This window comes from Camelina sativa, chromosome 11 (genome assembly GCF_030686135.1).
Source record: "Camelina sativa cultivar CO46 ecotype springtype chromosome 11, ASM3068613v1".
NCBI lineage: Eukaryota > Viridiplantae > Streptophyta > Magnoliopsida > Brassicales > Brassicaceae > Camelina > Camelina sativa.
The window spans coordinates 7,509,774-7,524,253 of record NC_141890.1 but is presented as its reverse complement, the minus strand read 5'-3'; the positions used below and the strand labels follow the sequence as shown (position 1 = coordinate 7,524,253).

Genomic DNA, 14,480 nt, shown 5'->3' with positions numbered 1-14,480 from the left:
ACACCCATACGGCCATACAAATTGTATATCAACATAGACAAGTCGTTCGAGTTTAGAAAACAAAATTTGTTTTCTTCAATTTATCTATTTGTAAAGATCATGTAAATAAATTAGTTCACAAAAATATGAATAGGATGTGGTTGTTTTCGGTTATCCTTGTAACGTCTTGTATTCTTGGATTTAAGGCGGTGATAGTAGTCGCAGCAGGAGCGGTTGCCATAATTGCGTTTAATGCGGCTATAGTTTGGTTAAAGATCTGGTTGATGTTTGATTGCCATACTTTGATGTTTTTCTTTCCTTTTAGTTTGTTATTTTTTGTTCTTTTACAAAATTGTTCTTGAACTTTTCTTTTTCTTACATAGGAATTTTTTACTAGATTAATAAATTTTTTGTGGTTAATTTGTTAAGGATTTATAAGTTTGTTGAAACTTAAGAATAATAAGGTGATATTCTAGATACTTTTCAAATAGAAAATGGGATCACATTATATGTATTGTATATCGAAGGTATCACGATAAATAAGTTGTTGAAAACATAATCAACAGCACATGGTGAGTTTTTTTACCCACCATTGTCGTGTATATATATATATATATATATATATATATATATATATATATATATATCTAATGAATACTTGCTTATAGATACCAAGATATAAATTAAAGGGTATGTAACGATAGATATATAATGGGATATATAGTAATAGTCATATCAATTTCTTGGGTTTTGAGTGTTTGATCGTTGGTTGTTCATTTCAGAATCTTAAAGAAGTAAATTAGTCTAGGAATGTATAATAACGATTAAATAAAAAGAATAACATCATCACATTTACATGTATTTATGTATATGCATACACACATAGATTTGCATGTGTATCAAGTAATAAAGCATAGAGATATCACATGATCTTAGTGATATTCAAACAAAGCAGGAACTTCCCTGAGTTCATTTTCTTTAAAATTAAATGTCATATACAAACCATCACCCCGCGCGCGTGTTTAGGCTTCCATCACTTGGAGATATAGATAATCATATAATTTTTAATGTATTATTTGCATATAAATTATGTATATTTTTTTCAAAATTTGTTACTGGTTTTAGTTTCTTAGTTAACTGTACATGCATATTGCTAGTTTCCTCTTCTTGGACAAAAAATTGATATCCTACAGACTAGAGACTAATTATATATATTATATGGAAAATATAATGAAAATGCAAGTTTAACAAGTGGAAAAAAGGTCGAGTCAGGAGAATATATGAGATATACGAAATGGATATAACAACTGCGTGGAATCGTAAAAATTTGGTCACTTCATCAGGACTTGACTATGCATCATTCGGGACCAGCCAAAAAACATGTAAGCTTGACAACTGGACCCCCACCACCACACTATAAGCTCATCGGATCATCAGTCATCACCACAACCAACATAAAGAATTCTTCTCCTTCTTGACTTTGCGTTTTTTTTTTTCTCTTTAATTTCTGACAAGAGATATGAACGAATGATTTGTGTTATTTATTATGTGATCTAAAAGTTTGTATTTATACAAGTTACAAAGCCAAAAGATATGGCAATATGTACCAAAAGGAAATCTAAATATATACATATATATCCTAATAACTTGTGTATCAAGTTTATCCTTAATATCCCCCTCAAGTTGGAGCATGCAAATTTTGAACATCCAACTTGTGTAAAAACACATCAAATTCGCGTTGGCCTAAAGCTTTAGTAAGAATATCAGCAAGTTGATCCGTAGTGTCGACATGAGAGGCTTTGACAGTACCATCCACGATATAATCATAAACGACATGACAGTCTATTTCAATGTGTTTTGTGCGTTCATGAAAAACCGGATTAGAACTTATATGCAACGCCGCTTGACTGTCACAAAATAAAAAGATGGGTGCCTGATGATCGATACCAAGCTCGAAGAGGAGGGATTTCAGCCAACGTAACTCGCGACAAATGGTAGCCATGGCGCGATATTCAGCTTCAGCGGAATAACTTGAGGTAGTCTTTTGTTTCTTAGTTTTCCAAGAGATAGGAGAGTCTCCAAATTGAACAAACCAGCCAGTGAGTGACTTTCGAATTAAAGGACAACCAGCATAATCAGAGTTACACCAACCTTTCAAATGAAGAGGAGAGTTAGCACGTAAGAGAATGCCTTGCCCAAGAGTCCCTTTTAAATATCGTACCACTTTCAAAGCAGCTTGCCAATGTGCTTCTTTCGGTTTCTGCATGAATTGAGACAAAATATGGATAGCATAAGAAAGATCTGGTCGTGTAGATGCGAGATAGACAAGACGTCCTACTAAGCGACGGTAGGCCTCCGGATTAGATAAAATCGGACCATCAGCAAGAGCTAAACCATGATTTTGATCAATAGGAGAACCAGCAGGTTTGCAGCCTAACAAGCCAGCTTCTGTCACAATATCAATAGCGTATTTGCGTTGACAAAGATAAAATCCCTCAGGACTACGCGCAATCTCCAACCCCAAGAAATATTTAGCATGTCCTACAAATTGTTGTATAGCCGAGGGAGAATTACCAGATATGATCAAGTCATCCACGTAAACAAAGATTTGTAGCGAGATACCATCACGACGAAAGACAAAGAGAGAATAATCAGAGCGGGTTTTCTTAAAGCCATACTTTTTAAGAGCATCGGCGAGTTTGGCAAACCAACAATGAGGAGACTGTTTGAGCCCATATATTGATTTTCGAAGTCGACAAACCCTTGTATCGCCAGGTAGTGAAAAACCAGGAGGTGGTTTCATATAAATTTCTTCGTCAAGATCACCGTAAAGAAAGGCATTATGAACATCCATTTGATGTACTTCATAATTTTGTTTGGCTGCAATATCCAAAATTAATCGTAACGTAGTCATTTTTGCAACTGGAGCAAAGGTTTCGTTATAATTCAAGCCTTCGACTTGATGATTACCTAGAGCCACCAAACGCGCCTTGTAGCGTTCAAGAGTGCCATCGGCTTGAAGCTTGATACGATAAACCCATTGACTACCAATAACCGTCTTATGTGGCGGTAAATCCACCAAATCCCAAGTATGATTGTCTTCTAGCGACGTGACCTCAGATTGCATTGCCAATTTCCATTCTTCATAAGTCATCGCTTCTTTGAAAGAACGAGGTTCAATAGCAGTTGACAAGGCAACAAGATAACTGCAATAAGTAGGAGAAAATCGATGTGAAGACAAATAATCTGACAAGAGATGGACCGTACCTGAGGATGGTTGAGGAGGAAGTGTCGTGAGAGGAGGGAGAGGAGAGACAGAGATTGTACCAACAACATAATCACTGAGATAACCAGGAGGCTTTTTGTGTCGTTTACCAACACCAAGATCTACAGGAGATGAAGTCGAACTAGAAGTCCCTGCGGTTGTAACAGAGGAAACATGCAGAGGTTCAATAGTAGAAACGGTTGATCTACTCGGGATACCGGTCAAATGAGTCTCAGGACCAATTAGTCTAGCACTTTCATCATCTGGTATTGCTGGCTCAGAAGGAGGATCAATCACTGAATCAGATGGAGGGTCAACCGATCCTTCTTGGTCGAATATGTGAATAGGATCAGAAAGTTGTTCCTCCGAAGATGTTACAGCTAGAACAGGAGGTGAGATAGTCGGAAGATTATCACTGATAGAAGCATCTGGTGTATCCAAAGAGAGAGGATATTTGCCTTCATTAAAAACAACATCGCGAGAAACAAAGAAGACTTTGCGATCAAGATCATATAACCGCCAACCCTTCTTGCCATATGGATATCCGACAAAGACACAACGTTTGCTGCGAGATGTAAATTTATCACCATTGTGATTCAGGTTATGAGCATAAGCGAGACATCCAAAAACTCGTAAATGCTTATATGACGGAGGTTGACCATATAGAATTTCAAATGGAGTTTTACCATGAAGAACCTTGGAAGGTGTACGATTAATCAAATATGCAGCAGTAAGAACGCAGTCTCCCCAAAACTGAAGAGGAAAATGACCTTGAAAGCGTAATGCCCGAGCAACTTCTAGAATATGACGATGCTTGCGTTCAACACGACCATTCTGTTGCGGTGTATGAACACAAGATGTTTCGTGAAGAATCCCTTGCTCATGAAAATAGCGTGACATACACATAAATTCTGTGCCATTGTCACTCCGAATACGTTTCACTTTCTTGTTAAACTGACGTTCAACTAGTTGCAAGAAATTACGGATCTTGTGAGAGACAGTGGATTTATCCGGGAGAAGATACAACCACACAGCTCTAGAACAATCATCAACAATAGTCAACAAATAGCTAGAGCCACAAAATGCAAGAGTGCGATACGGACCCCAGAGATCACAGTGGATTAAATCAAAAATCTCGTTTGCATTATTAAAAGAATCTGGAAAAGGATGACGAGTTTGTTTTGCTCTTAAACAAATATCACAACTCTCTTGTAAAAGTTCATTACTATTATTAGATAAACTACTAACACCAGGAAGTTGGCCGAGAACCCGAGAAGAGGCATGCCCTAGACGCATATGCCACAAAGCATAATCCTTGCTAACACCGGTTTGATTAGAAGCCACAGTCTCAACAGCATGGAACTGGTACAATCCCTCTCCCACACGAACACTAACTCCAATCAGCGTCCTCATAATGTGGTCCTGTAGAAGCAACAATTTATCAGTTACTTGTCCCACAAGGAAATTATCCGTAACAAGTTGGCCAAGCGAAATTAAATTCGTATGAAAGCCAGGAACCAAATAAACATTTTTCAAGCAGAGTGTAGGTGTCAGAAAAATTGTGCCCTGTTGAGAAGACAAGACATCCTCTCTAGCAGGCAATTTGACATAGACAGGAGTAATAGGCCGGATATCCTGAAGTAATTCAGCCTGTCCGGTCATATGATGTGTGGCCCCGGTGTCCACAACTTAGACGATTTGAGGGGTTGTTGTGAGACTCGTACACACGTTGAACATTACGCCATTGTTCATCAGAGAGACCACTCAAGCCTTGTCGATTTTGCGTCATTGAGCGGGAGAGTCGAGATTGCAGCAACGGAATTAACGGCAGGAATTTGAGTGATATTTGCCCGGGGAGGAAAGCCACGACCACGTCCCATAGGAGCAGAGGCAGGTCCGCGCGAAGTGCTTTTGGTGCGTGATCGATCTTCCCACCACTCGGGATATCCAACCACCTTGAAACAGGATGAAGCTTCATGACCAGATCGACCACAAGTTGTACACATGCGTGAGGGATCACGGTTGATGCGAGGTGCGTCATGAGGTGTTGAACTGTTGCGTGGAGGAAGTGATGATTGGCGGGATGAAGAAGTAGATAATTGAGATGCAAAACTCAGTAACTCAGCATCCTTTGTAGCACCAAGACGGATTGTTTCATTATGAACAATCGTTTGATGCACACTGTCGAGATCGGGGAGGGGAGATATAGCACAAATTTGTGATCGGATGACACCATGCACAGCATCATCAAGTCCGGGGAGGAAGTCATGAATCTGCAAAACTTCAAGTTCTTTGTCACGAGCAGTGTTGAGATCACACTCATACTTTCCACATGAACATCGCTTGGAACTCATGCATTCAGCAATACCATCCCAGAGTTTTGTTAATCGACCAAAGTAATCATCAATAGAAGATCCATTCTGCTTGCAAGTGGCTAAAGCATTACGAAGCTGTTGCAACCGAGCCCCACTTTTGATTGAGAACCGTTTCTTGATTACATCCCACAAGTCACGTGCAGCTTCACAAGTGTAGATGGAAGATCAAATTTTAGGTTTAATAGTGAGTTTAATCCAACCCACAATAAGATGATTATTAGCGGTCCAATCTTCAAGCTTTGGAGAATCGTCCGCCGGTTTTGGAATAGTTCCATCAAGGAAACCAAATTTCTTGCGTGAACTGAGAGCCATCCGAAGATTTAAAGCCCATTCATCATAATTTTGGCCATTGAGAAGTGGTTGAGAGATGATGGCACCCGAATTATCACCGGACGTGAGATCAAAAGGTGAGATTGTCTTGTGTGAAGGATTGGTCGTTGTAATTGACATTGTACTGAAAACAAATTGTTATTGCCGAGAGGCTTAAAAGAGGAGATGGATGCTCTGTTTTTGAGAGGAAAAACAAAGGAAAAACAAAGAGAAGATCAAAAGATGACGAAAAGAAGAAGAGGCCGAGAGGCTTTCTTCAGAAAAAAAAAATATAGGGTTTTAGAGATTTTAGATCGGCTGCTCTGATACCATGACAAGAGATGAATGAATGATTTGTGTTATTTATTATGTGACCTAAAGGTCTCTATTTATACAAGTTACAAAGCCAAAAAAAATGGCAATATGTACCAAAAGGAAATCTAAATATATACATATATATATCCTAATAACTTGTGTATCAAGTTTATCCTTAATAATTTCTTCTCTTTGCAACATATTTAAATAGTTAATTGGATAGACTAAGTTCTATAGTGTGAAACTTGCTAAAATTAATCTTCAAGTTTCTTTTTGTTTTTAAATAATATGAAAGCTATTGAATAGAAATCTGCTAAGTTTCAAAAAAAAAAAAGTAAAAAAATTATTTTTAACATATTCTGTTTACAGTTATTTCTTGTATTTCTTAAGTTTTTTACATGAATAAAAGATAATTCTTCTCTTCTCGAACGGATGGTAGAAGTTGAATCTTCTTAATCCAGCGGACATATACATCTAAAGTCCAAACAAACATGTGAACGCGTTTTGACATAAATACAATCATCAATTCATCATCTTATAATACTAATTTCCTTTGAAAAAAAAAATACTAATTTCCTTTCATTAACGTCTTTTTTTATCGATAAGTTAATTAACATCATGTTTGACTTCATTGTAGTGGTGGCGATGTGTTGAAGTTTTGAAAAGGGGTATGCATTTTTGGTTTACTTATAGTTTAGGTTTGGTGTAAACTATAGTGGAGTTCTGACCAAAAATAAAATGGTACAGCTCAATTTATTCGGTCAGAGTTTCATTTGGTTTTTGTAAGAATTTATATTTATAACTGATGATATAAATGAACCATTTACCCCTATATATAGATGATTATATTTATGAATACAAGGAGCATACTTTGGAATGGACATTTCAATAGTTAAAAAAAATTCAAACAAAATTGATTCAGTGACTGCATTTTTATTCAGTTGATGTATACACTTAGAACATTTAAATATATAAAAATACTTAGGTTCACATCTAGAGGTGAACCTCTCCATTCACCTCTTCTTTTTCAACCAATCAAAATCTTCTATACATTATCTCATTTTAAAAATAAATTAAAGTTAAATTAAAAAGCAAAACCAATTAAGGAAACAAATTTTGTATACTTTTAATTAAGGAAAATTAAATATTGGCTTGATTTAGATTTTACAATTAGAACAAAATTATGTGTCAGTTTGGGTTTACAAATAAATTGTTTAGGGTTTAGATTTTACAATCAAAACAAAATTATATGTCGGTTTAGGTTTACAAATAATTTTTTTAGGGTTTATATTTTATAATTAAAATGAAATTATATGTCGGTTTGGGTTTACAAATGAGGTGGTTAGGGTTTAGATTTTATAATTAAAACGAAATTATATGTCGGTTTGGATTTACAAATGAGATGGTTAGGGTTTAGATTTTACAATTAGAACAAAATTATATGTCGGTTTGGGTTTACAAATGAGATGGTTAGGGTTTGGATTTTACAATTAGAACGAAATTATATGTCCGTTTGGGTTTACAAATGAGATGGTTAGGGTTTAAATTTTACAATTAAAATGAAATTATATATCGGTTTGAGTTTATAAAAAAGTGGTTTAAATTTTTAATTTTATAATAATGTATACAAATTTTATTTTCTTATTTTACAAGGAGGTGAATGAAGAGGTGAACCTAAGTATTGTTCTTAAATATATATAGGATAGGAGTAGTTGAATTATCTGTGTAAGCGTTGACTATTACAGTTTGCAAAATTGAGTCTTAAATGACATGCTCAAAATATGCAAACTCTTTACACGAAAATCGATACTTGTTTGTTCCTTTCACCATTGATAAACCCTTTGAAATTCCATTACCTTTACCGTGAACAAAATAACGAACCGAGAAAACTACGCTAGTAATATCAAGTAATTAATTTACCAACATAATTTGGTAAAACTAAACGCAATCCCAAAATAAACGCGAGTGATCGGACTCTAACTAAGAGAGTCATTAACTAGCTAGGGTCACACCATAAACGTACACGTAGAGCTTCACACCAAACAATTCTCGCTGAAACCAATAAACTTGGTCTTATATGTCTTCTTTCATTTAATGTCTCTCACTCTTCTCTCATCTCCCTTCCCCTCTAACCACTTTCCTCCCTTAATTCCTCTCCCTATATTTATTTTTCTCTTATTTTTCCATTCATTTTACTCTCCAACTAATTATACACGCTCACCACTTTAAGCTGAAAAAATGCAGCCGTCCGGTGATCCAACGCCGGAGAAAGACAAGGCGCAGCCAAAAGTGTCACTGCTTAAGCTCTTCTCCTTTGCAGATTTCTATGATTGCATTCTCATGACCCTCGGATCCATCGGAGCGTGCATTCATGGCGCCTCGGTTCCTATCTTTTTCATCTTCTTTGGCAAACTCATCAATATTATTGGTCTTGCTTATCTTTTCCCAAAACAAGCCTCTCACAGAGTCGCCAAGGTTTGTCTATATATATATATATATATATATATATTTTTTTTTTTTTCATTTTTCCTTATGATATAACTCGAACTTTTACAATAAAATAAAACTTGAGATTCTTAACAAGATTAGTCGGAAATATAAGAGAAATTTTTACCTTGATTTTGGTTTAGCAGATTGAAATTATATAATTATATAGTCCAAATAATTCGAATGAATTGTGCTAATTATCCTGTATTATGTTTGTTCGGCTTACATTTTTACCTTTTTGGTGCAGTACTCACTGGATTTTGTATATCTGAGTGTGGCTATACTATTCTCATCATGGTTAGGTAAATAAATTTAAGTATTATATAATTAGTTTTTAGTTATAAATTTGAAGTTAGTAAATAACTAAATAATGGAAACAGAGGTTGCATGTTGGATGCATACGGGAGAGAGGCAAGCGGTGAAGATGAGGAGAGCTTATCTCCGGTCGATGTTAAGCCAAGACATAAGCTTATTCGACACTGAAGCTTCCACCGGAGAAGTCATCTCCGCCATCACCTCCGACATCCTCGTCGTCCAAGATGCTCTCTCCGAGAAGGTACATCTTTTAACCGAATCAAACCGGTATTGAGTTTTTTTTAATTTTTTTTTCTTTTTTTTTTTTTTTAATCTATATCTGGTTATCTACACAAAATAATTATTTGTCAAATACCTACTAAAGTCTGCTAATTAAGGCATGGCCTCGGTCGATCAAATCTATATAGGCATTTAGGTTGTTAAATTTTCAAATCTTTTACATGGCTTGTTTTTTCCCCACATGGCTTGATTAATGTGCAATGCAACAATGGCTTAATCCAATAATGCTAAACATTAATTTTTTTTTCTTTCTGCATTAATAAAGAAATTTTTCTCTTCTCATAACTTTCTAAACATATTCTAGCATTCTTCATTTTTCTGAGACTCCAAAGTATATTTGTATATGCCTTTATTTTCTTTTTATATGAAACTTTTCGGTCCCTGATGCAAAAATAATAAATGCATTGTCTTTAATTCGGTTATAGCTGCAAAATGCATTTATAAAGGCAGTTGAGTTTGATACAATTTAATTTATATTTTAAATTTTGACCTATATTTCGGTTCTTTACAGCTAGCTAGCCACAAAACAGTTTGATCCGCTTAAATTTCAAAATTTCAGTGTGATGACAAAAATCTGGTTGATGATTTATGACGAATTGTCTGGATTACCGGTATATTTGGTTGCAGGTAGGGAATTTCTTGCACTACATAAGCCGGTTCATAGCCGGTTTTGCAATTGGATTTACTAGTGTATGGCAAATAAGTCTCGTCACTTTATCCATAGTCCCCTTAATCGCTTTAGCCGGCGGTATCTACGCGTTTGTCGCCATCGGACTTATCGCCCGTGTCCGGAAATCATACATCAAGGCCGGTGAGATTGCGGAAGAGGTTGGTTACTTCTCGGACAAGAAATCTTTTAATTATATTCTTCATAAAAATGTCTAGTGTTCTGGTGTTTATGTTTATCATATATCTCTATGATAATTCAGGTGATTGGGAATGTGAGGACCGTACAAGCATTCACCGGTGAAGAAAGGGCGGTAAGATTATACCGAGAAGCTCTGGAGAACACGTACAAGTACGGGAGAAAAGCCGGTTTAACCAAAGGACTAGGTCTTGGATCGTTGCATTGTGTCTTGTTTCTGTCTTGGGCCTTGCTCGTATGGTTTACAAGCATTGTGGTTCACAAGGATATCGCCAATGGTGGCAAATCATTCACTACCATGCTCAACGTTGTTATCGCTGGCCTGTAATATTCTTATCCTGTTTGCTTTCACTCCACGTTTGCTTTGTTTTCTTTTTATGAATCATAAAGTTTCTGTTTTTGGGTTTTGTGTAGGTCTCTTGGACAAGCGGCGCCAGATATTTCTGCTTTTGTGCGAGCAAAAGCTGCTGCTTATCCGATTTTCAAGATGATTGAGCGGAACACAGTGGCAAAAGCAAGCGCAAGATCCAGTCGTAAACTTGGGAAAATAGACGGGCACATTCAATTTAACGACGTGAATTTCAGTTACCCATCTCGCCCCGATGTGGTGATCTTTGACAAACTAAACTTAGCTATCCCTGCCGGGAAAATCGTGGCACTTGTTGGAGGAAGCGGGTCAGGGAAAAGTACGGTCATATCTTTGATCGAGCGGTTCTACGAACCCATTTCTGGAGCAGTGTTGCTAGACGGGAACAATATCAACGAGCTGGATATTAAGTGGTTAAGGGGACAGATTGGTTTGGTTAACCAAGAACCAGCTCTTTTTGCAACAACGATTACTGAGAACATTATGTATGGCAAAAATGACGCGACAGCTGAGGATATTGCCCGTGCTGCAAAGCTCTCAGAAGCAATTTCGTTCATCAGCAATCTCCCTGAAGGATTTAATACTCAGGTCAGTCAGTTGGATACCTTAGAATGCAAGAAACAACTATAGACCCTAGATGAGATTTTTACCTTAGGGTACAAGAAACAACTACAAACCGTAAAACTCTGTTTTTTTTCACTCATAGGTCGGCGAGAGAGGGATTCAACTATCCGGTGGACAGAAACAAAGGATTGCTATATCAAGAGCAATCGTGAAGAATCCGTCTATACTCTTACTGGACGAGGCAACAAGTGCTTTAGATGCAGAGTCAGAAAAGAGCGTGCAAGAAGCATTGGATCGAGTGATGGTTGGGAGAACAACGGTGGTGGTCGCTCACAGACTCTCAACCGTAAGAAACGCTGACATCATAGCAGTTGTTCACGAAGGGAAAATCGTGGAGTTTGGAAACCACGAGAATCTTATATCTAATCCGGACGGAGCCTACTCTTCTCTTCTTCGTCTCCAAGAGGCTGCCTCATTGCAGCGTAACCCTTCCTTGAATCGCACGTTAAGCAGGCCACATAGGTACTATCGTGTAACACCATACTCTGTCTCTGATCATTTTCCGTAGAAAATACAAAACCCAAATTAAACGAAATCCTTAATTCTCATAACGTTTTTTCGTTCTTCATTTGCAGTATAAATTACTCTAGGGAACTATCAAGAACAAGGTCGAGCTTTTGTTCGGAGAGGGAATCCATAACTCGACCAGATGGGGCCGATCCATCCAAAAGGGTGAAAGTAAAACCGGGACGTCTATACGCTATGATCCGTCCGGACTGGATGTACGGTGTCTGTGGCACGATATGTGCATTTATAGCTGGATCTCAGATGCCCCTTTTCGCACTTGGAGTCTCGCAAGCCTTAGTTTCCTACTACAATAGTTGGGATGAGACTCAAAAAGAGATCAAGAAGATAGCTATCCTCTTCTGTTGCGCCTCCGTCATCACCCTAATAGTCTACACCATTGAGCATGTCTGCTTCGGTACTATGGGAGAGCGTCTCACTCTTCGTGTCCGCGAAAATATGTTTAGAGGTTCGTCTCAATGCTAGTTTTATATCAAATGAATAAATTTAACATATATCTCATTTTTTTGTTATGTGATGTGTTGTTCTGTTTTTGGTTTTGTAGCGATCTTGAAGAACGAAATTGGGTGGTTCGATGAGGTGGACAACACAAGCTCAATGTTGGCATCGCGGCTTGAGAGTGATGCGACTTTGCTTAAAACCATAGTGGTCGATAGGTCGACGATTCTACTCCAGAACTTAGGTCTTGTTGTGACCTCTTTCATCATCGCCTTCATACTTAACTGGCGTCTCACTCTTGTCGTCTTGGCCACATTCCCATTGGTTATAAGCGGCCATATCAGTGAGGTAACGTACGCACCGTTTTGCCAGTTTTTGAATGAATGTTTGCGTTGGTGTTTATGTTTTCTGTTATATTTGTAGAAACTTTTCATGCAAGGATATGGAGGAGACTTGAGCAAAGCATACCTAAAGGCCAACATGTTGGCAGGAGAATCTGTTAGCAACATCCGCACGGTCGCCGCCTTTTGTGCTGAGGAAAAGATTCTAGAACTTTACTCAAGAGAGCTTATAGAACCTTCCAAAAGTTCTTTCAGGCGTGGACAAATTGCTGGACTTTTCTATGGTATCTCTCAGTTCTTCATTTTCTCTTCATATGGCCTCGCCCTCTGGTATGTCTCTCTCTCTATGCGCACAAATTTAAAAATAGAATCTAATTGTAAAGACTGAAACTGTCAGTTTTGATTTTATAGGTACGGATCAACTTTGATGGACAAAGGATTAGCGGGATTCAAATCAGTGATGAAAACATTCATGGTTTTGATTGTGACGGCGTTAGCTATGGGTGAGACATTGGCTCTAGCTCCGGATCTTCTGAAAGGAAACCAGATGGTTGCGTCTGTGTTCGAGATCTTGGACCGGAAAACTCAGATCGTTGGAGAAACCAGCGAGGAGCTGACTAATGTGGAAGGCACGATTGAGCTCAAAGGCGTCCACTTTAGCTACCCTTCAAGACCGGATGTTGTAATTTTCCGGGACTTTGATCTGATAGTTCGTTCTGGAAAGAGCATGGCGCTAGTCGGACAGAGTGGATCGGGTAAAAGTTCTGTCATTTCACTCATTCTCCGGTTCTATGATCCTACTGCCGGAAAAGTCATGATAGAGGGTGAGTGCATTTGACTTAGAACTCTGAACACAAAATTTCTTGGGTCTCAAGATATCTCTGAACACCAAGGTTTCAAAGAAAGTCTTTGTTAAGCTGAATAAGCTGTTTTTTTTTCTTATCCCAATTACAGGAAAAGACATCAGGAAACTAGATTTGAAAGCACTGAGGAAACATATTGGTCTGGTTCAACAAGAACCTGCACTTTTCGCCACAACAATCTACGAGAACATTTTGTATGGAAACGAAGGAGCATCTCAATCTGAAGTCATCGAATCAGCTATGCTCGCAAACGCTCACAGCTTCATCACCTCTCTTCCGGAAGGTTACTCTACCAAAGTAGGTGAACGTGGTGTTCAGATGTCAGGCGGTCAGCGACAAAGGATTGCTATCGCTAGAGCCATCCTTAAGAATCCAGCGATTCTATTACTTGACGAAGCCACAAGCGCTTTGGACGTTGAATCTGAACGTGTGGTAAGTTTCTTTACCACTAGACTTTTCTATAGTTTTTATTCGACATGGAGTTTATGAGTTTACAACGTATGAATTTTACTAGGTACAACAAGCATTGGATCGGTTAATGACTAATCGGACAACGGTGGTGGTTGCTCACCGGCTATCAACAATCAAGAACGCTGACACAATTAGTGTATTACATGGAGGTAAGATCGTAGAGCAAGGCAGCCACCGTAAACTCGTTCTGAACAAGACTGGTCCATATTTTAAACTCATCAGTCTTCAGCAGCAGCAACAACCTTAAGTACACTATACTTTATTTCTTTAAAAACTCTTCACTCCTTTTTTTTTTTTTTGTTGCGGAAAATATTGAGCATATATATATTCTCATTCAATGTGATTATATATTTATATCAATCATCTTGATTTATAACTTTTACATGCGACTATAAATAAAATAAAAAAGCAATGAAATCCAAAATCATCACATGTATTTGGGATTTAGCTATTATTGACCAATGTCTTTATCATCAAAAACGTTTTCACTGCGACATTCTCTAAAAGCATAATAGATCAACAAAAGGACAACTTTGATCATTGAATGGGATTTGGGGACTCAGGAATCTCCAGAGTTCATGTCCCTACAAAATGACAATCCCCTTTTCAACAAAGCAGCCATCGCCACCACAAATTAAGACGAAGTCAAATTTAATATTTAA

General features: G+C 37.6%; 2 protein-coding genes across 2 annotated transcripts; one reads left to right on the top strand and one right to left on the bottom strand.

Moving 5' to 3' along the window:
• Nucleotides 1-4,995: 4,995 nt before the first annotated feature.
• On the bottom strand, nt 4,996-6,069 carry LOC147933725 (uncharacterized). The gene is made up of 2 exons (XM_087472304.1): nt 5,820-6,069; nt 4,996-5,762 (listed from the first exon to the last, which is right to left on the bottom strand). The coding sequence occupies exons 1-2, from the start codon at nt 6,067-6,069 to the stop codon at nt 4,996-4,998; spliced, it is 1,017 nt and encodes a 338-aa protein (XP_087328430.1).
• A 2,137-nt stretch (nt 6,070-8,206) lies between these two features.
• Nucleotides 8,207-14,178, top strand: LOC104727743 (ABC transporter B family member 2). The gene is made up of 13 exons (XM_087475596.1): nt 8,207-8,718; nt 8,978-9,032; nt 9,111-9,286; nt 9,952-10,152; nt 10,254-10,513; nt 10,604-11,144; nt 11,263-11,642; nt 11,756-12,153; nt 12,250-12,491; nt 12,567-12,814; nt 12,896-13,308; nt 13,439-13,779; nt 13,862-14,178. The coding sequence occupies exons 1-13, from the start codon at nt 8,482-8,484 to the stop codon at nt 14,063-14,065; spliced, it is 3,696 nt and encodes a 1,231-aa protein (XP_087331722.1). The 5' UTR covers nt 8,207-8,481; the 3' UTR covers nt 14,066-14,178.
• Nucleotides 14,179-14,480: the final 302 nt, after the last annotated feature.